At 39.8% G+C, this 23,106-nt stretch overlaps 2 protein-coding genes across 2 annotated transcripts in view; both read left to right on the top strand.

Annotated features, from left to right (window-relative positions):
• Positions 1-6,683, top strand: part of exoc4 (exocyst complex component 4) — a 136,740-nt gene extending 130,057 nt beyond the window's left edge. Inside the window, exon 20 of the mRNA XM_085251730.1 lies at positions 4,701-6,683. Coding sequence (XP_085107856.1) covers positions 4,701-4,938 — 238 coding nt within the window. The 3' untranslated portion in view covers positions 4,939-6,683. The remainder of the gene's footprint in view (positions 1-4,700) is intronic.
• Positions 6,684-7,835: 1,152 nt separating this feature from the next.
• Positions 7,836-22,795, top strand: lrguk (leucine-rich repeats and guanylate kinase domain containing). Its single transcript, XM_085252353.1, is given in 22 exon segments — positions 7,836-8,062; positions 8,064-8,141; positions 8,352-8,405; positions 8,656-8,757; positions 9,828-9,909; positions 10,074-10,174; positions 10,449-10,530; positions 10,650-10,774; positions 11,853-11,996; positions 12,359-12,439; positions 12,602-12,688; positions 12,859-12,965; positions 13,524-13,643; positions 14,088-14,184; positions 15,794-15,907; positions 15,982-16,183; positions 16,926-17,042; positions 17,874-18,028; positions 18,205-18,293; positions 18,661-18,729; positions 19,876-19,994; positions 20,498-22,795. Coding segments are annotated over 22 exon segments (2,400 nt in total). The 5' UTR covers positions 7,836-8,011; the 3' UTR covers positions 20,722-22,795.
• The last annotated feature ends 311 nt before the right edge of the window (positions 22,796-23,106 follow it).

The following is a 23,106-nucleotide window of genomic DNA, read 5'->3' as shown; positions in this document are numbered from 1 at the left end:
CCCAGGAAAAGTCAAATCGGTAAAGAAACTGAATTTCTCAAGTATTCAGTTCAGGACATGATCAAACTGTGTCCCTTGGTTCATGTCGAAATGCCTGGAGCATCATCTTGATATGCATCACAGCGTCCCGCTGTCTCCCAGGAAAGGTTCTTCAGCTTTTCCCGTGTTGCATCCATGGATCGGGTCTGTTCTCCCGCGAAGCTCAGAGCCTTCCTTTTCTTCAAATCCTCCGTGGCCTCCACCGTGCTATCATAAGTTACAGTGCCGTCACTGAGGAAGACACGGAGTTTAGCTGGTGCGGGGGTCTGGAAGCGAATTCCTTTTTCTTTAAGGACTTTCCTGATGGGGGCGTAAGACTTTCTTTTCCGTTGAAATTCAGTCGGATAGTCCTGGTCAAAGTAGATTCTCACTCTGTTCAGAACGACCTCTTTCTTTTTCCAAGCAGAGCGGAGCACTAGTTCTTTAATTCTGTACTCCAGAAAGTGAATCACTATTGACCGGGGGCTGGCATTCGGCGGTGGCTTCGGGCCGAGAGCCCTATGACATCTTTGCATTCCCAGCTCAGTATCGCTTAGGGACAACTCCGATTTAATAAATGTTTCCAAGAACTCCCGTAGATTGTCCCCTTCTTTCTTCGTGATCGGGCTTCCAGGTCTGTCAGTTTAGCTTGTATATTTTCTTGTGCTAGAATAGCTTGAAGCAGAGCCTCGTTAGCCCACTCCTCCACCTCCGCCACCCTCCCTTCTGCCCCATCCACTCTACTTTAAGTCTCTGGCAATTTCGTTTAATTTGTTATCAATATCTTTTCTGAAACACGTAAGTTCGGTGGAGAAGGTGTCTTTGAAAATTTTCAGGTCTGTTTTCATGTCCAACCTGGTAGCTTTTAGCTCTTCATGGATGGCACAGATGCTAGCTTGCAGGCCATCCATACCCTCGTCACTATCGTCATCTGTATCTCTTTCCATTGTTTGTTTTTCAACTTTTCCCGTTTTCATTGGTGTCTTGCCTCTCTGTTTACGACCAGTTTTCCCCTTCATTAGTGTGAAATGCTGTCAGAGTAATAATTCGAGTAAATTTGGAGAGTTTTGGTTAGTGAGCCTGGGAGCGCTCACCTTACACGTCCACCCACATTGCCTCCGTACCGGAAAACCCCTTTTCTTGTTTTTTTTTTTTCTTTTTACCAACCAGAAGGACAACTCCTCTTCATTTTATTGATTCAATTGCTTTTGTTACCATTAGGCTTGTTTAAACATGCATGCATGTAATGGGAATAAGTGTACATTTTGTCAGCCCTAAGAGGCCCCAGCACTCACTCACCATCGCCTCCCCAAGCAGTTGCCTGCCTTGCCTGGGGGCATGCCTTGTCTACACATTTTCAATGGGACCTCTTTTTGAGTAATCACTGCAAAAGGAATAGCAGTTGCTATTACGCTGTAATTAAGTCCGTATTCACAGCGTCGATCAGATTGTTTTCAATTATCTCTTGTCAGCTGCTACTTAAATGGAGAGACTCCATATTTGCACAGCTACTTTTGCTGTTGTATCAGACAGATGGTCTTTTAGACTGAAGAAAAATGTCCAACAAAGACTTAGCAGGGGTGCTGTTCATCTCTCACTGCATGTGGAACTTGTTACTGAAGTCTACCTGGAATATTCTCTTAATTAAACTATACAGAATCACCACATACTGTTCTGATAGACACACACATTCACATTACCGAGTAAATTACACCCTCCACTCAGCTTTACCTCTGTGACTTTGGAATCATGTACCATAGCAAATAACTGTGTCTAAAACTAACAACATAAATGTTTACTACACAGATGTTTGCAGTGGTTATGTCTCTGCCTCTTTAGGAAATTACACAGAGACAATTTCAAGCAGTCAGGTGCAATTTCTGCTATTTTTGTTTTTCTCTGCTCTGTTCAGAACAGTCCGGTTAATCAGATCTGCTTTCCATTTGGACTTAAGGATGGCGGTTTGAAAGAGAAAAGCCTTCTGTTCAAAGCGCCTCCCTTCAACAAATAAAACTGTGCATATTTATGGTTATATTTGTTTATCTTATTAGATCAAATAACGAGGCGATTTGCTTCAAGTGCGTCGTTAAACACTGGCTCTAGAGAATGAAATGGGATTGCTCTTGAGCTAATGTTTTGTTTCAGATATTGTATAGATAAGAAAATGAGACCCGTTTTTCTTTTTTTTTCTATTTTCATCTGTCTTACCTCCATTTAAGGAGTGAACTGGTGTTACTCATCAGTGTTGACAAGCTTCTTTACTAAATGAACTTAGGGATGAAAGCATGAAAAAGACTTTAAGCAGGATAGAGGGTGAGACAGTATGCAAATGCTTTGACGATCAAGGCCAACGCCTGCTGTGGAAGGCCAAAAACAGACATTATGCACCCCTGCTCTGCATTCATTTCTTTAGTTGTCTTCCTTTTCCCTCCGTCTTTCAAGCACTCCCTCGTTCGTTCTAACCTTTCCAGGTCTTTTTCTTTTGTTGAATATCCAAAATGACAGCACATAAAACACCTTGGAACAGAAGCTCCCTAAGTGCTCATTAATGCCTCGTTAGCATAGCAAATGAACATCTCAAGAAAGGAGTGGGTCTGGGATGGGTGGTGAAGCTAAACAAATGAGTCAAAGGATCTTTTTTGTCTTTCTACTGAGCCATATCAGAAATATCTGAATCCATTTACTTCCAACTTCTTCTGGCACAACAGAGCTTAACCCTTTTTAACCACATCCACATTTAATTTAATTTTCATCAAGGCCACACAAAGAACGTTCAAACATCAGTGGCTCTGACATTGTTTGCCTAGTCGCAACACCCCCAATACCTTTCACATGCTTTTCTTCTGCAAGACATTACAATGTCAGCCTTGTAATTATCTCTCTTTACTTAGAGCAGCAGAAGCCACTGCTGTTGACTGACCATCACCTGTCCTTGACCGAGATATGTTGTGTAGTAAACAGTCAGTTTTTATTCAGTGTATTAATGTACAACACAAACCCAGGATGTTGCTGCTTGTGTTGTGACACTGGGAGCTCCAAGAAAAACTTGGTGTTAAACTAATATAATTGAAAGAGAGACAAAGCATATTTTTCACTTGTTTGATCTCATTTATTTCTGTATTAAATCATGGCTAAATGTTCTGCTACTAAAATCCCTGTGCTTTTTTCTGCAGTCCATACAGAGCTCCATAAAAGTTGCTAACCTGATCTTAGTTGTCCATGTGCACACTATTGGCCATTACTAAAGACTACAGTACCTATTGTTACTATAAACATGCAATAGTAGGACTGTAGCTCACCTATGCCCTCTTGCTCTGGTTGCGTCTACAACCATCGTATGAAAGTGTAACATTTGTTGTCTCTTTAGGATTCCTGCATCTTGGTCTTAGACTCATTTTACCCCTGACCAAAGAAAAATTGTGTGTCCTGCTTCCACAGATTCCTGTGCATTTGCTTACCTCCAGGCCCTCTTTGTACAGTTATCTGTATTTTGTGTTCATGACAAGCTAGACTCCTACTGAAATCCATATTAATGGCCAAGTACTGTAAGTTGATGCTAATGAGTTATACAGTCTATGGTCACACGCCCACAAGAGGTCAACGCCTAAAACAAATCTTAAAAATGCTGTGCTCAAAACGTTCGTGCAGTCTCTCTTCACTTGTGTTTGGTATTTTTTGATCTGTATGTGTATTGTTCTTGTCAGCAGGTGAATGTGTGTTTTATTCAACAATACTTGCTCTCCTTTTGTGCTCCTGCATTATCATTGTGTACTTCATGGTCCTTTTCAAATGGCCCATTGAGGTATTCAGTTCTGGTTAAAGAGCTATTAATTCTGTGCACGCCTCTTTCCGCTTTTGGCTCTGTCAACAGCATTTCATTAGAATAGTCTCAGTAGTTTGTAGCTCTTGAATGGTTTCCCTCTACCTTCAACTCCCAGTGGCAGGAGGTTGAGGTCCTTGAAGCCCTTTTTCAGAAAATTGCTGCTGACAGCAACAGCAGTACGTGTGGCTTCTGTGTTTTCCCTTTGTTCTTGTTGTTCTTTTTGATTCAGCCCTGGAAAAATGAATAACACAGGATTATAAAGTGTTACTGTTGCATGTAGCGTTTTCTTTTTCCCTCTCCCCCCTGCTTTCCCTTGATTACGTCCTCAAGGACGTTATGTATTCAATAGAGTTTGTTTGTCTGCTAGCAGGATTAGAAAAAACTGCAAGGTTGATATTTATGAAAGTTGGTGGTGAAGCGGAGCGTGGGTAAAGAAAATATCCATTAAATTTAGGTGTCTACAGTTCACACAGAGCAGCTGTACCATTACTGGGTGTCTGTGTGTGTTTATCAATTTAATGTTTAAACCTTTTTCCAATTTTTACTAACTGGATGATTTTGGACTGACACATTTTTATAATCTTCACCAAAGTTGGCACAGATTATCTCCACACCAACCCCAGAATTTTTTCCCCACATTGGATTTAAATTCAGTGTTAAAGTTCCCAAACTGTTTATCATTTAAAATAGATCTGGAAATACATTGATATTTTATATGCAAACTGACCTCTGATAGAAGAGTGAACAGTTACCTTAGAAGACATCTGCACACTCTGATTTCCTCTCTTGCATCCTTTTCTTTGCTCATTTTGTCTTTCCAGTTAATTTGAAGATTTACAACCTTCCCTTCTTCTTTCAGGCAGTACTATGAGATGCTGTACAACACTGCGGATGAGCTGCTGAACCTGGTGGTGGACCAGGGTGTCCGCTACACAGAGCTGGAGTACATCAATGCCCTTTCCTTACTCCATCGCAGTCAGACAGGTGTAGGTGATTTGAGCACTCAAAACACCCGGCTACAGAGGCTGAAGGAAATCATCTGTGAGCAGGCCGCCATTAAACAGGCCACCAAGGATAAGAAGATCACCACAGTGTAATGATAAAGCAAGGACGTGGCATTCAGAGGGAGATGACCATTGAAAGGGAACAGCAATGCATTTTTCAGTGCGATGAACTCTGGCATGTTTTTGTTTCTTTCAAATTTTTGTTGCACAAATACGTGATGTGTTTTAGATTTGAGATTTTGGTTAGAAAACGCAAAAAGATGTTTGCTTTAGACACAAGATCTGGAAATCTGTTGATGGAAAGTGTGTCATCTACATTTCATACTTCCTAATGATGATGAAACACACTCTAGTCAAGTTTTGACAAATAGATATGGATTTTTTTTTTACTTATATGAGCTTATGTGAATTGACTGACTCTACATGGGAAGGGAGGTGACAACTTGCATAACTGCAAGCCTTGCAGGTCCATTGGTCCATGTATCTATGTCACAAAGCAGCCTATATTGTCAATTTCCGCTATTTAAATCACATAATAAATGCAGCGCACACGCCCGGACTCTTAACAGTGCTTTGCTCACCATGACTACATCTCCAGATAAAGGGCGATTGTCTTGGACACTCACCCGAACTTAGTCCCCATCTCATCTCATTTTCCTATTAGATCTAAACTGCTGCTCTCAATTACACCTCTTTCTCTCCTCTCCTGGCAGCCCCATGGGCCCACTGATTCTGTCTGCAATAACAGATGCCAGATTAGACTGTCTGAATGAGGCCACATCTTCCGCCTGCTGCCAATTTGGGTTGGTCCCCTATGATTTCCCTAGCTGACGATTGTATCATAGCTATGGTTGTTAAAAATCTGTTATCTTTTTTTTCCTCATAGTTCGTGCAGTAAAGTTGTGCGACTATTGTGGAAAGTTGTGAATCAATTAACATATTATTTTGCAAATTGGACAAAGAGACCACAGTGGAACGACTCTGCTTTTTTGTGCTAAGGCACATATGTGGCTGTACAAACCAAAACTATGCAATGCTGAATCTTTATTTTGCCATTCAAACTGCATGTGCTCAATCCTATAAAGTGAGCTAAACATATAAACTCAAGAGACGATCACAAATCATTCCCTTCCCCACAATCCTCCTTGTTTTTAGTTCATTAACTTGGGGGAGAAGTACTTAACAAGAGGGGGAGAGGGAAATGGGAGCCTTGTCAATACACTGGGCCCAGCGCTGGTCTCCCTGAAGCCCACAGAGCAATCCATCATAATGACACATAGGCTGGGATCGATGGGAAAACAACTGCGGAGCTGCTGAGTGGTTCGCCTACCACTCTGAAACGTACACTTGGTGTAAAATCTAAAATCTGCTCATTCATCTGTTCACTTCAGAGTTACTTTTATAATGTTATAGATGGAAAACTTTATTTCAATGCTAAATGACTCTGTCAGGGCCGTGCCATTCACAGATGCTGTTAGACTACTATTATGCTGCATAAATATAGCCCATAAAATTCTGGAATAATGCTCTTATATGTATTTGAAAACCACTCCTGTCCATTCTTTTTATTCCTGAATTACACTTGCAAAAAGGTTCTTTTACTGTTACCCGTATCTCACCTGCTTTTCTTTGCAATTGATCTAAATTTTGCACATCTGTTTAAAGAACTGATTTTATGTTTGGCATAGAAATGCATTGAATTCTGGCTTTAGTGGTTACCAGGCCTATTTCTTGATCTGGTTCTGAAGTGTCATAAATGCTCTGAAATGTATCTATTCTAAATGAAGCACTCACAATTTGACAGTGCATACACTAAAAAATAAATTCTTCAAATTCCAGTCTTTGTCTGTGTACGTTTCTTTCCTTACATGGTTGTAAAGGTCGCATTTTCCACTCTTAGATGTTCAGCTGCTAGGAGTTCATACACACATTGACCTTCTGCACGTGACAGCCTGTCACTGTTTTGAAGCAGTGAGGATGTTTCTGCCATGTATCACACAAGTGAGACGGATCCAACACACACACGAGGATTTCCTTAAGCTGACAGGTGTGATGTGTTGTGTGACATGGCTTTAAGCACAGAATGCTAAAGTGTATTATATTGGAATCAGAAAAATAAGTACAAACAACATCATCTGAAGGCTTTGTTGTTGTGGGCATCTTGTTGGCACAGGATGATATTTGACAAGGCTAACTGTGTTATTAGCATAGCTCTGACTGAGCCCTGGCTGATGCAAAATGCAAGGGAAAGGGTGGACGATACAAGTCTACATTTAAAGGTTGCATATATGTAAGTAATTAAAGGTGCAAACAGATGAAATGATAATGTAAACTAATAAAATTCAGCACTTTTTTGGGTAAATTTGATCAAATTTGTCCACAAAACGAGCATGAGGAGGCTCTCATAGAAAAACTTGTATTTATTTTGTTATGCCTATTCTGAAGTCTAAGTGCCACGGAAATTGAAAACAAAAACTCTGCTCCTGTAACCTATATTAAATTTAAGAAGGTGTTCACTGATTGCACAGACCAAAATGTTACCTGCTATTATTTATAAAAACCTGTTAAACCAAGGATTTCAAATGAATTTTACATCCGTAAGTGGGCCGAAAATGACCGAAACTTAGCTTTCTGTTTAAGAAAAGAAAAAAAGAAGAAAAAACAATAACATTTCAACAGCGTGTCTTGAGTTTTTCTATATGATTCAAGATTCTTTATTTGTCTTATTTGTGATAAGTAGTAGCAGATGACAGAAATCTATCAGCATGACTCTTTGGGTTTAAACAGTAAAAAAAAAGACTAACTTTACAAAATAAAAAGCCATTGGAACAAAAAACAGGCCATTTTCTCTGAATTCAGAGTTAATCTACTACATAGTTACTTTAGTGCAGCAAGAATTACCCTGGAGGAGGGGTTTATCGGTAGAAAAAGCTGTAAAACTTATGAAAATGGGTTAGGGTTAGTATCAACGAGCAGACGTTAACGCTCGGTTGAAACTACAGGACCCATAATGCCATTCACTTCAAACTTGTCAGCGTTGCCTAGCAACGCTAGTGGACCTTTCATGTGAAAAGCTAGCTAACTAGAGTTTTTTTAAACTGTAAACGTCTTCCCTTTGACTGCTAACAAGTTATTCTGTCGTCGAGTTTTTTCTTTTAATGAAAAAATGAATGGAAAAACCGGCGAACAGTTTCCTTCCGCGTCGCTAAGCTCCTGCCCCCCCAGGGTCCCTCACTGACGCTGCTTCAGCAGAGACCCCCACCTGCACTGAGCTCGAGGAAAACGGAGGGATGGAGGTAAGGCTAGGAGGCTATGTCAACTAGTAAAAACTTTTTTTTTTTTTTAAAAAGCAACATATAGTGTGAAACCTATTATATTCAATTATTGCAATTTTATGGTTTTCATAACAAAAATGTGGCTTAGCGTGTGTCATTGCGCCGAAGCAGAAACGGTGAGTTCATTTCGCAGGTTGAATAAATCCTCGTGTTTCTGTCACTGTGCAACAGGTAAAGCAGATGTCCTTGTACAAGAGGTCTGGGAAAATAAAACAGCACAGCAAGGTCAAATAGTTGAATGCTTGGAATTTGTGGTAGCTGCATCAACAACGGAGCTAAGCAGAGTCTATTTGTGTGTGTGTGCTGCATGAATATGTGCGCTTTTGCTTTTAGGCTCTCAGGACTTGGTTCTGTTTTCAGTGGCCTCTTGTGAAATGCATGATGTTATCTTTACTTTTATGGCACTTTGTAATTCTGTACCTGCTGGGTTCACTATTTTAATTAAACCTTACTTACTTGTTTATCTTATTTACAGAAGGATGGTGTTTTAACAGCTGAGATGATTTCAAATAGTATATTTCAACTCGGACGCTTTGGCACTGGGCTCCAGCACTCATTCTACATCCTTTCTCTGCCTGTGAGATACACATATTAATTCATTCATCCATGTTACTGGCTGTTTAATGAAGACCGAGGCTTTAGTAATGATTTGACATTGAGTCATGATCTTTTGCTGACAGTTAATAAATAAGAGCACACTTGATCATGACAATATAGCACAATATAGTTAAACTTAAGGGATATGAATCTGTCCAGCTAAGAATTATAAACCATTGTGAATCAGTTTCATCTCTGTTGGTGCAAATGAATGGGACAACAAGTGCACTGGAGAGGCCACAACTAGACTGTTACATGCCCAGTGTGAACCTGCTCTCATCTGTGAGGAGAACAAGGCGCCAGTGGCGGACCTGCCAGTGTTGTCTGGCGAAGTCCAGTTAAGCTGCATGGCGGTGTACTGAAAGCATGGGTCCCACTAAAGGATGCTGGAACCTCATGTGATGCTCATTGAGTCTGTTTCTGACAGTTTGGTCAGAAACATGCACATGAGTAGCCCGCTGGGAGTCATTTTGTAGGGATCTGGCAGTGCACCTTCTTTTCTTTCTTGCACAAAGAAGCAAAAACTGGTGCTCTCTCTGTGTTTATGCCCTCCTTTTGCCCTGTCCAGCTCTCCTTGGGTAGTGGCCAGTCTCCGGATTTCTCTTCTACACTTTTAAGTGCTGGGAGACACAGCAAATCTTTTCCTCCATCCTGGAGGAGCTTTGAAATATGAATGCACTGCAGATGTCTTATCCTAACACTCATGACAAGGACACTGGCAAATAGCAAAACTAGAGACAAATCATTCAGGAAGAATAAAGATGGAGCAATGGTCTGTGGCCACCATCTGCAAAATCATTCCCTTTTTGGGGATTGCCTTGTTGTTGCCTCTCCAGTGCACCTGTGGTCAATTTCATTTGCACCAAAGCAGCTGAAATAGTTTTACAATGGTCTGTGTTTCCTAACTGTAAATACTGAACTTTAACTGACTTTGTGATACTTTGCATACTTTAATGATCAAGCATCCCCTTAATTTTCCCTTAAATTAAGCAGCATAGTTTAATTTCAAGCCAAAATTAGGTTAAATTAATTTTGTATTCTTTGCTCTAGAGTCACAGTCTGAGTGACATATCTGTGCTGTGCAGTTATGTCCATCTTCAAAAGCTGGAACTGCCACACAACAAAATTCAAGGTGACTTTTTTTCTTATGCCAATATTATCTTCCTGTTATACAGTGACATCATTCATAAAATGCCATACCATGATGTGATTAAAGCACATTTATTTGCATGTAAATATTTGCTGTCTTTGTTGTTGTTTTTTTAATCAATTTTCATAACTTTCCCCAACTCCTAGATTTATCCTGCGTGAGCCACATGCCCTACCTTGTCGTGCTGGACGCTTCCTATAATGAAATCTCAAACTTCTTTGAATTCCAGCCACCCAAGAACCTAAAGGTAACACGGGTGGTCCTTAAGATGACAGGATAAGACAACATTTGAGTGGTGGCTTGGGCTTCACTCTCAAGCACTATTCCCTCAAGATAGGGCTGGATTTCCATAGCCCATCTGTAGTCGGCTAGAATATGCTTACAAGGCATTTACTGCCCTTGAATGACAGTGAACTTTAGTAAATTATTTTCCATACTCTGTGAATTTAGTGGAAGGATTTCTTCACTAAGATGTCCTGAAACTTTTTTGACTTTTATTAACAGTGTGCTGCTATTTTCAGGAGGTGAACTTCTCCCACAACCGTATGACTAAAATGAGGGATTTGTCAGCCTATGCATCACTAACTAAACTGGTTCTAGACTGTATCCTCACTGCAAAACATTCTCTCTCAGACACATGCTTTGTGATGTATTAAAAAAAAAAGATTTGTGAACTGCATATTTTTCCTGTTGTGTATTATTCTTAACATGCCTCTACTCAGACAACAGCTTTAGTGAGATCAGTGGTCTTGAGCAATGTTGCAGGCTCACCCATCTCAGCCTTGCACATAACAAGATCTCGAGGATCAGTGGCCTGGGTGGTTTGCCTCTCACACACATCTGCCTTGTAGGTTCTTCTCTATATATAAAAGGTGGAACTTCAAATGTAGATATTTTATAAATATGCATTTTAAACTGAACTCTTGTGTTTTCCTTTGCTCTTTTGGCAGTACTTCTGTTTACATGTATGAGATTACCTGCTGTCGTGCACACATTGTTGCTGCTTGTGTATATTTTACACATGTATGCTCCATTTCACCTGTTTCTTTTTTCCTTTTTTCTCCCTCCCTATGTGTTCTCTTTATGTCTCTGTTTTTGGCCTCGCTTTTATATTCAGTAAAACCTTGGCCTCTTGTTCGAGAATCACCATATGGTCCAACAGCAGGCCCTTTCGCTCTCTCTCACTCTCTGCCTCTTTTTCTGCTTGCATGTTTGCACACGTGTCCTTTATCAGTGTTTCCTCATTGTCAGCAGCCCATCGGTCTGGCTGTGCCTGCCCCTCTCTGTAGATTTGCTTTGGGACCAGCTGCTGGTGTTTAGAGTGAGGCTGGACCAGTTTCAGCAGACACACACACTCACACACTCAAGCAGACCCTGCCCATCCAGCATCCATCTCATCCCTTTACTGACCCCTCTTCCTCACATGCTGCCTCCCAAAACAGCATGGCATTGTCAGCCAGCCTGTTACGCAGCCCATCACAGCAGTGACCCAGAGCTTCAAGGGAGCAGCACAGTCACCCACCCCTGCTGACAGCAGCCCTCTGCCAGGCAACATGCTTGGCAAGAGTAGGCAGAGGTGTGGCCAGACGGCTAGATAACAACTTTTGTCAGTGGAATGGAGTGAGAATCAGACTGGGGACCCAGACAAGGGAGGTGTGCCCAGGTCTTGTTCTTCAGTTAGCTGGTGTGCTGGGCTATCGCCAGGCCAGCTGTTTGGCTGTCAGTCCTCACCTGTCAGAAGAGGCAGGCCTGCCACTCAACTCTGCACTGATGGGAAAGAAAGTTCAGGCACCCTTCAGAACAACCATGACCTGTCCTTAATATTTATTGGAGACAGTCACTGAGTTTATCTTAACACTTGGACAGAGGCATATGAATGAACTTCATGCTATCATGTTTTTTTTTCTTTTCCTTTCTATGAGCAGAGGGGGAACCATCTGGAGAAAATTGAAGGGTTAGAGCACCTGAAGAGCCTGCAGGTTCTCGATTTATCTCAGAATCGTATCACCAGTCTTTCAGGCCTCGAGAACCTCCATCTGCTAGGCTCCCTCAACCTGGAGAAAAACCTGGTATTGATCTGAGAGAGTCTTCAGAATTAAACGTGTGATGTGCATATATCAGCATTAGTACCACATGCTCATAGGCAGTTACTAATTCTTGAGCTTCATATTGAAAATCAAATAGACTTTTTAGATTAAATTCTAAGATGAAGTATCACAGACTCATTGTCTGATAAGATGTGTGATTGGTAGGCTGTTTAATGCTGTTTCCAGAATACATTTCAGTACTTTAAGCCATCATTACAGATTTTAATAAGATACAACAAAATTGGAAAATACCTTAATCATAGATAAGGTCAATAATTTAACTTCATGGCATTTCAAAAGGAAACTAATACACTGTATGAACTGTCTGAGTAAACTTTTCACAGGTCAGTGAAATTCAGGAGTGCAAGCATATTCACGACCTTTTACTGTTGAGGGACCTCAGTTTGGTGGAAAACCCTGTGCAGGTAACCATGCCCTTTACTTACAACAGGATTTTGACTATGAGATAATCTATTAAATGTGTTTAAATGTACTGTCAATGACAGAGGTCTTCTTTCCTGTTTTTCTAAAGCTGTTTTGCCAGGCAACTTTGCTGACTGTATGTGCTTGTGTGAATGTAATTGTAGGAGCAACCTGATTACAAGCTGGCAGTCATCTTCCTCCTTCAGCATCTGACTGTTCTGGACCAAGAGGTAGTCACTGTTGAAGAAAAGGTGTGAACAGACAAAACAGATAATACTGTTTGGTTCACTAAACTGTAAATACATGTTTAATCTATCAGAAGCTTTTTTTTGTCGCAATGAATAATACAAACCTAATGTATTCACCTAATGTTTTAAAGTCTGTGTGAACTGCTTCTGTGATTGTTAATTCTAATTCCCAGGTGTCGTCAGTAAACATGTATGACCCTCCTATGGATGTGGTGGCAGCCAGGGATCACATAACCCACCTAGTGTATCAGCTGATGCAGCCCCAGGTCCTTTATGAAAGGTTCACATTGACATTTATTTAATATCCTCAGCACTACATGGCCACCAGTTCGTGTAACATTAATAAGTTTATTAATTAACAATTATTACTGGCATACAAGGAAGAGCCTGTAGCATTTAGGAAGTGCACTACAAGCAAAGGTTTCAGAACAATCCAGAGATTACGATTAACCACAATCAATACATATCTTGTAAAATAAAATATCAAGAAAGTTGTTTGCTTGAGCAGCAATTTATCCTGTTTATCTACACTCTAAAAGAAAAAAAAAAATTCAAGTATCAGCACTTTAAAAAAAAATCAATCATCAGCAAATAAAAGCTGCAGCTACAGTAAATTTGCCATTCTCCTCTGTGCTTACCAGAAGGAGCACATCCATACTGTCCACGAGGCTCGCGTTTATATTGACTGTAGGAGTGACTCTTGCTTTGTGGCTTTTTATACTTAAGCAGTGCTCATTTTTGGAAGGGGAAGATAACTGGTTTTGAAGCTAAGAGCGGGCGTGTAAAATTAAAGTAAAACTTCTGAATGCTTCGTGTGTGTATGTCTGTCTCCAAGCAGTACACTTCCCAGTGCAGACTCTCCCTACCCCATGCTGGTGCTCACAGGTCCTCGAGGCTGTGGGAAGAGAGAGCTGACTCACAGACTGTGTCAAGAGTTCAACGAATACTTTGCTTATGGGTCAGTCTTAAAACTTCTACACACATAGTAATAATTCATATGCTGAGCTCTCAGAGCTAGTGCCCATTAGTAGCGCTTGTTTTGTAATACATTTGAAATTGCAAAAATACTATGAATTAAACATCTGACGATACAGTGGGTCCTTTAACTTTATATGATCTACCAAAATATTTTATTCTTATATTATTGAGAGTCAACTGTCAAATACAGACTGCTATTGGTAGCTTTGGCTGAACTTCAGAACATTTTTTACACTGATATATTGAAGTGACTGAAGTTTCAACATACAGCACACATGCAGAAGACATATTTCTGGCTCTCACTTTTAGTAACTTTGACAGTCTGAGACAGACTGAAAAGCCAGAGGTTTTGTCGCAGCTCATTTTCCTCTTACTAGCTGACTTAACTATGCAACTGTTTCTCTAATTGTATCTGTCACTGCAGAATCTCTCACACCACAAGGGGGCCGTACTTCGGAGAAGAGAATGGACTTGATTACCATTTTGTCAGTGAGGAGGCGTTTCAGAGTATGATTCACACCGTGAGTTAGCTTGAAGTTATTTTGAGCTATTTCGAGTGTACTCGGAATAGTTTTATGTGGTTAGTGTTTTAAATCATACCCACAGCATAATTAAATCTTCTTGGACTTACTTTAGTGCTGAAGTCACATTCAAATTGACTTCTTTCATTGGCTTTAATGAGTTGAGTAAGTTGTGTTAATTAGTTTGATTTGGCTGAATGATTTTAGTTTAACTGGCTGACATTTTTGTGTAAAATAATTTAGTGGAAATGTTGGTTGAATGGACCATTTTTGAAAACATATAATAGACATGTTAATTAAATTTTATTTCAGAATGTGCTATTACAGCATCTCCTATAACTCAATTTAGGCTCACAAAAAATGTGAAAGCTAATCAAAGGAAAGCCATCAATGAGTAGACACTGGTCAAAACTTTAAAACACCCTCAGGAGGGATCCACAAATGGCTCTCATTAAATACACAAGTTATAGTTCTTTTAGCCAGAGAAAAGTGGAGTCCTTTGGGTTTTGGGGCACATTTCTTTTCCATCTGTCTGTCTTGTCAAGCTGCCTGTTATGCAAGAGAGGTGGGGGATTATTTATAGAGGTCTGGGTCAGGTAGTGATTTACACAGGAAGCGCTTTGATGCTGATATTGATGCCTTTTGTCTTTTTGAACAGAGGTTAACTTGTCAGTCTGTTCCTCCCTCTATTTGATTTGTCCATTCTTCTCCTCCCACCAGTCTTCTTTTGCCAGGCTGTGGTTTATTGAAGTCTGGCCCTCCTTTTCTTGCTTGTTTTTGTCTTCTTTTACTTCTTTTACTCTTACTTCTCTTGTGTTAGTTCTCTCTTCAGTCCTCAAATGTGCTTTCTTGCAGCTTTACTGTCATACCTTCTTACAAAACTGACCCCAGTAATCATTTTTAATTACTGCAGTGAGATGCTTTATTTAGGAAAGGGGACACGTGAGACTTGATTTGGAAGAAGTGCTGTACATCTTATATAAGTTTTTAGTAAAAGTCATTTGAAATGTAGTGAATAACAGTTAATGAGTTTTCTCTTCAGTGTTGTTGCTTAATGTAGGTATAATATATGTATTTCCTACTCTATGCAGCGCTGAAAGGTAAAGAGGACACTAACTTTTGAGTCCATTCTGTTTACTGCTAATGGCTGCACATGTGGTTGTTTATTTGACAGTTTGCTGCTTTTATTGCAGATTTTAAAAAGTCAGTGAATGTGACTTTAAATGTCATGCATTTAATTAGTCAACATAAGCATCATAAAATGAGTTAAAACATAGAAATAAGTAACCTCATATATAATTTATATTAGAGCCGGAACAATTTGTTTATCAGTTTTTCCAACCACTTAACAGTAACAATAAGGTCAGGTCATGTGTGAAAAGTAACAAAAAGATTTATTTATTTTTCCCTGCCAGGTCAGGGCAGGTTCAGTTCACAGGTGGAATAATGGCTACAGGTTGTTAACCCTGACAGAACATGCTGGGATTGTGCATGTATGTCAAATATGTCCCATTTTAGGAGCTCATAACTGTTGCAATAACGTGATGAATAGCGAGGCAATAAAATGTTCTCTCATTCTCTTCTCTTGCACTGGGAAATGTTATTTCAGGGTAAGTTTATCCAGACCATCCAGTATGGGGGGCATAGTTACGGACTTACCAGAGATGCTGTAGAGGATGTGGCTAGAGAAGGATTGGCCTGTTGCGTGCATATGGAGCTGGAGGTATGTGAAAGGAAAGCTCATGTATAAGAGTGTTAAAAGTAGGATATCTGCAGGCATTTTGTCTCTTCTTTCAGGGTGTTTTCAGTCTAAAAAAGACCTACTTTGAGCCTCGATACATCCTGCTCATCCCCACCCAGGCTGAAAAGTACATAGGCCACCTTAAAGCCCGTGGACTCTACACCCAGGCACAAATGGATGCAGCAGTGTCACGTATAGAGCTCTACGCCAACACCAACAGGCAACGTCCAGGATTCTTCGATAATGTTATTCCCTGTGGTACTATGTTGCTTTTATTGCTTTTTAATATTATCCAGTGGTTAATCAGATGTATTATAATAATTAGCTGTTGCAGTACAAAGTGTTCCAAATATTCACAATTAATTTTCAATGGGTATCAATTTGAAGCTATGATTCCAGTTAACTGATTCCCAGTGGAAATATTTAGATGTTTCTACATTTTCAGCCCGTTTCAATACAGAAAATTTGAAGTTGAGTTTAGTTTGTTATGATCCCCATTAGTTACAGCAAAGCAGCAATCATTCTTCTCTGATACCACAAAAGACTTTACACTGTGACAATGCACCACCAATAGCCTTTGGTGTGATTGCTCTGTTCATCATTATAGTGTCTCACAAAGATTGAAAATGCCCTGGCTTAGTGCAGTCCAGCTATCATTGATATAGCATTAGATGGATTAGCACACTCCACTAAAATCCATAAGCTACACTTTCAATCCAATTACCACATGTATTAAAGGCACGTAGCCGCAGAATAGCTGTGTTTATCATTCCCTCATGAAAGCATTCAGACATGTTAGGGGTGTTCTTAATGAGATGAACATACAGAGAGTGCGGGCACTCATCACTTTTATTCACTGCCAGCCTGCGCCTCATTACACTAAGGTCGTCATCCGCTTATCTTTTGATCTATTACTGTTTGATGGGGAGATACGTTGGCTCTGTTGAGCACCAGATTTCTTTGTGTGTGTGTATCTGTGTGCCTGTGTGTGTGTGAGTAGATGACTGGGAAGATGCCTACAAGACACTGAGGCAGGCAGTGAAGGAGTACCTGTTGCTAGAGGAGCAGGAGGAGGGAGAGAACAACAACAGAGCATCCCCTGACAACACCTCCACAGGTGTCTATGTGTTTGTTTATTAACATCATCATTAGCAGGTCCAAAGTGTCACAACACCAGTTTTGTAAAGCAAGACACGGGTAAAGTTCAGTTAATTAATTTGTGTCTTGGTTTTGTTTTGTTTGCTTGTTTTTTTTTATTATTTAAAGGAGCACTCAACCAATTTGACATGTGTTAATTAAGTTCATTTTCATTGGACAGGAAGTATTACTGAAAAACTGCAAGATAATAATATCATTGGTTGAGAAGAAGTTTTTTAAAGTCTGAAAATAATAATCCTGAAGCAATTAACCAGAAATTAACCTGTGTTAGAAATCAGAGGAATAAGGAATTTAAAAGATGTGAGGGGTCTCACACAGCGCTATTAATTTCAATTGTTATTGTCATACTTTCCCTCAGGTTTATAAAGTATAATTGCTAAATCATGGAGTGTCCCCTAAAATACAAATGGGGTTATAAATTACAACACGGACAGGAAATGAGTATATCAGAGAGACAGCTCAGGTTGAGTAGTTTGGAGACAAATTTAGAGAGGCAGGGCTCAGATGGTATAGACATGTGCAGAGGATGGATAGTGGATATGCTGGACAAAGGATGTTAAATATGGACCTGCCAGGTGGGAGGAATAGAATCCCAAGTTGATTCATAAATGTAGTGAATGTAGGGGGTTAGTGTTACAGAGGAAAAAGGAAATGGAGACAGACGAAGCAACAGGAAGACAAAGTAGAGTATTATAAATTATATTTGATGATTTCAAAAATAAATAATGTCTAGAAGCTCTGTTCCATGCTGTTTAAAACTTCAGATATAGACAGTATCTGTTTCTTGTAGGTCATAATCCAGAAGAGAAGCCACTGTCGCCTGTGTCAATGTCAAGATTGACACTCACATCACACTCAGCCAGAGCTTTGGACCCCTCTGATATCTCCTACAGATCATATTTTACCAAGATCCAAAAAGAGCTCCACCCTCAGAAGAGCTCCACTGTGAGTTACAGGATGTCTAATGATAAATGTATTGATAATGAAGCCTACAAGTAAATTATTCTAATTTGTGAATATTATGTTTGTTTCTTACATGTTTTTTTCTCCCCTCCTGCTCTGCTTTTTAATCGCTCCACCCACCAACTTTTCTGTGCCCTCTTTGCATCTCCGTTCTCCAGGAGCTAGCTTCCATTAGGAGGCGTGAGCAGCTGGTGAGGGAGGCTATAGTGGGGAAGAGTCCAGGGGTTTACAGCCAGCTCTTCAAAAGGTAGAAACAAGCAGCATGCACTCCACTCCACTCCATTACTTAATATCAAGTGGGCACTTTGAGCTGGGCCAAATTGGTTTAATTGGACCACTTGTCCCAATGTGCTTTGATGGTTTGTTTTGAGTCATTGTTTGACATTGAGGGTGAAGTGGCAGGTGCCCAAATAATTTGAATCTAACCGTTTGTTAATGTGATGGGTTCTTGTTAGAGGTGCACTCCACTCACTTGTCCTAAAGTACACCTGTTGCCAGATATGAATGATTGGCTGCATATTTTATTCATGCGGACTATTTTGCAAGGTAATGTGTGTGAACTTATGGTGGCGAAGAAAAACACTGAATCATTACTTACTTTTTGTTTTCCTCAGTTCTGCTCAACCAGTGGCGTCATCTGTGCATAATGATGATTCTGGTAATCTTTTTCATGAGGACAGTGGGTAAGGCCAGATGTTACTGTATGAAAATAACAGATACAGTGATCAAAGTTAGATATGATTTCACTCGGCGCATGATCAGTAAATTCATAAAAACGGCTTATTGATTTATTTTAACGTGAGAGAAGCCAGAGGAAGTCTTACAGTTTTATTAAAAACAACCGTGAGCTAAAGATTAAGGAGCAGGAAATGGCCTTAGCAGCGGTACTCTTGACTCCCAGAGCCAGTTTTTATGACATTACTTGTTTTTTTTATCCAGCTCAGTTTACAGGTTTAAGCCATGCTGGTAAAAATCTGAACACACATCCCACACACGCATAGACACACACACACACAAATACACCCACTCATAAATTCAGATTTTATTGCCTCTGCTGCTATTTAACTCCCCTGTGTGTACACTTACACTCAATAAACCTGTGTACTGCGCAAATAAGTGTTTAATCAGGTACCCCATAATATGTGTGATGTGCACGCAAATGGGAGCCATCAATTTAGTTCGTCCAAAAAAAAAAAAAAAAGTCATTTAAGATACATGCATAGAAACCTGTGCTGTCAAAATTAATTTGTTCCCTCTGGGCCCTTGTCTTCAGAAGGCAGGTTTCATCAAACTTGTTGAAAATCTGCAAGTTCTGTCATCGCGGTGTGAGTAATACATGCCTCCAGTGTGTACAGTAGGCATTACTCACTCGCTCAGTAATTCTATGCAGGATTCCAGACATCTGTCTCCTTGCTGGCACTGCTCTTAATAGGGATGTGTCTTTACCTGTGTGTGCTTATTTCCCATGTTGTTATTGTGTAGTAACTGTGTAGTCTTGCGTATGCATTTGTATACATACACATTGTATAGCTTCTAGGTAAATGGAAAATCTGTACCCGAGTACTTATTATTGCTTTATTGATATTACTGTTGAATACTGTCAGTCTCTGCAGCAGTGGTTTGCATCACATTCTGCCTGACTTTCATTTTGAAGCTCTTCTACCCATTTCATTTGTCATTTCACTTTTTGTTTTATTACCCGTGTAACAACCATATGTTTGTGTTGTTGCCTCCATTACACCTGCCACTATGTGAACTTCCTTTCCACTGCTTGTCTGTCTCTGTGTTTTTGTCTTCCCTTCTTGTCCCTTTTTGCATTTGACAAACAGCTCGGATGATTCTCGTGCCAGCTCAGCTTTGTCAGTGCCCAGTTCAGCCGGCGCCTTCTCTGACTTAGCAGAACCGCTACATGTCTCAGTCATGGGACATGCTTCGGAAACACTTAAAGGTTACTAAGTAATTTTTTTATCTGATGTGTTTAAATGTCTGTATCTATTTATGTTCTATATAGAAAGAAATTATTTTTTATATTTATAGAAGCCAAGGAAGGGGTGGTTTAATATGAAAATTATTCTGAAGGAACATTTTAAATAAAATATAATCTTTTAGTATTTTGCTGTATTAATCTCTATAATGAATGGTTTTGGGTAAAATCATTCATTATAGAGATTAAAAGGTTCCTTATGTGCTTTTTGTTATAAATGTGCTTTTTCATTAGATGTTCATATTAAATGTAGCTAACGTTTTGAATAAAGAGTTTTGGAAGCTAGGTGAGGGGCAGCCAATCAAAAGAAAGTAAAGCTTAAAGAGACAAAAATAGAGCTGGAAATAATTGTGACAGGTTATAACAGGTTTGTTTACTGTCTGTGGGAAAAACAGAAAATCTAATGATAAAATAATAAAGTTGGCTTGCTGAACTTCTAAAGATTGTTGATTGATTATTGATTTCAGACCACGTTCCATCCAGCCAAACACCTAATGACCCTCATCCAGGAGCAGATCAACTAGCTGCAGCTGTGTCCCCATGCTCTGATCGACGCCCAGGGTCCAACGTTAAGCCCATCCTGCCCCCAATCCCCACTGGGCGCAGGACCCCTGCAGCACCCAGCCTATCTCCTTCACCCAGCCCCAAACCAGGAGTGGAAGAGGAAGGAAATGCAAACATGGAGGGATAGCTTTAAAGGGATTTTGATTTCTGGCACCTAAATGAAGTAATACATTTTTGTAAGAGTAAGATTTTGTAAGCATTAGATTAAAAAATGAGAGGAAAAGGTTGAAGAATATGTGAAAGTACATAACTTAAAATACAAGCTTGTATTCTGACACTGTAAAAACCACAAAACCACGTTTGTTGCTTTTTTCAGTACACAGACGGGATATGTCGAAGCCAAACACTTTGAGTTAGATTAGCCTGTCACTCGTGCTGCTGCCTCTTTAGATATTTAGATGTACTTCATTGATTTATACTCAATATGTTGTTTATCATGAGTGATGACACAGATTACTATAAACATGGTGACATTATTATTACTACTGTTGATGACACATTATTCTTCAGACTCACTGATTGGAAAGCGTGTTTTTCATGCATGATAAATATGATGTCTGGATAAGAAGCAGTTCTTTTTGTCTTCTCGTGTGAACATTTATATATCCACAGCAGAGATATTTGCTCATCTTTGAAAGTTTATATATACAAACTATGCTATAAATGCCATTTCTTGATATGATATTAATATTTTTGACAGTGTAATAGTAACATTTTATTTCCTAGTGTTCTGTAATCTCATCAAGTACAATTTGGCATCTCGATACTGATCTTTGTGTAGCGTGGAGCTCTTGTCATTGGATGATAAATATATCATTAATCTTTATCTTTTCTGATGGGATTATTTATCCGGCTGAAAATGCATTCATATGGAAGTTGTTGATAGATATTAAGCAGTCCACCATCATAAACATGCTACTATATTTTCAAAGTGTCTGTGTGTTGCACGCAGCCTTGCATGCGCCAACATGTTTGTGGGTTTGGCACAGTGTCTATTAGTGAGTTGTATTAAATAGAAATTGCCATTCGTCACAGATGTGTGCATTGCTTATTTAACTGGTCCCTCAGCCAGTCTTCTTGTAGGTAAATGTAGATTTGCACACACTGTATGCAGGTTTGGTCTCCTGGGTTATACATATGTGTGCAGCGTGTGGGCAGTGTGTGTTCGCTCACACACACACACATATACACAGAACACCTGGCTATCCATCACTGTCTGTCTTCCTCTCAGGCAGCAGATGTTGCAACTCTGTCATAATTCTTTTGGAAGTTTGAAGCCAGACTGTGTCTTTAGGGCCCCTGGAGGTCTAACCTACTTACTCTGCAGTCGACACCTCACTATAGCTAATCGTGGCCTAACATGTTGTCTTCCTGTGCATTAACATTACATTAGATTCGACTTTGTGCATGATATGTAAGGTATGCAGAACCGCGTGCAGCTTATTAAAGTGAAGTTTGAAATGAGGTGAGAAAGAGGGAGTGGGAAGCTACTTCCAGTCTGGATGTATGCCTTTGTTTTTTTGCCTACCTGTTCACAGCATTAGACAGCATGCCTTACATATTTTTTTCCCTTTTTTTCTGACAGCAAGGTAAATCTACTCTAAACATGCCTTTTAACGTGCTATACAGTTTATTTATCTGTGATGATTCTATACAAAGCAATCCTTAAATAACATTGCATTACCAGAGAAAGCTTAAAAAGGATGCACTGTCTCCTTTTAGAGATGGTTCATTGGGTTGCATGTGCCTGGTACTGCTTGCCTCAAGCACTTGGCTTCTTTCACTTCACCAGCTGCTGGAAGATAAACATGTCCCACGCTTTCATTTTGATGCTTTTATAACTTCTCAAGACACAAACACTTCTTGGTACACAGAAAAAGTGACCGTGTCTGAGATTTATGTCTGGAGGGAAGAGAGAGTGGTTATGGCGATAGATATGCAGAAGCACGTTATCAATTATCACAAAGCTGAAGTAGGCAATGTTATGAATTAATTTTTTATGATATTTGTAAGACTCGAGCAATGAATGGAGAGAGAGTTAATCTATATTTTAATTCCAGAAAGAATGTTGTGAGAAATAATGGAAATTGGAAGCAGCATGGCATCAGAGTGACTGACATACTAAAACTCCATTATAGTCTTGGAAAGTTATGTTTTGCCTGAACAAGTTTGATAGAAATAACACTTTATAGAGGTTTAATAAAAAGAAATATGGTTCTGTGCAAAAGCCTTGACCGCTGTCATTTCTTTATATTTCGGTAGGAAAATGGGAAACTGGTGCAACGATTTATTGAAATGTGTAGACATACATGCAAGTAAATGATCCATCCATCCATCCATCTTCATCCGCTTTATCCGAGGCCGGGTCGCGGGGGCAGCAGCCTAAGCAAAGAGGCCCAGACCTCCCTCCCTCTCCCCAGCCACCTCCTCCAGCTTATCCGGGGGAACACCGGTAAATGATATAAGTCAAAAACAAAGTTTTTAATTCTAATGATATTTCATATGAGCGCCT

The sequence above is a fragment of the Mchenga conophoros genome, linkage group LG17 (assembly GCF_057382185.1).
Source record: "Mchenga conophoros isolate Kocher_MC1m ecotype Shallow Benthic linkage group LG17, M_conophoros_male_GT1.1, whole genome shotgun sequence".
NCBI classification, from domain to species: Eukaryota; Metazoa; Chordata; class Actinopteri; order Cichliformes; family Cichlidae; genus Mchenga; species Mchenga conophoros.
This window is presented reverse-complemented; position numbering and strand designations above follow the sequence as displayed.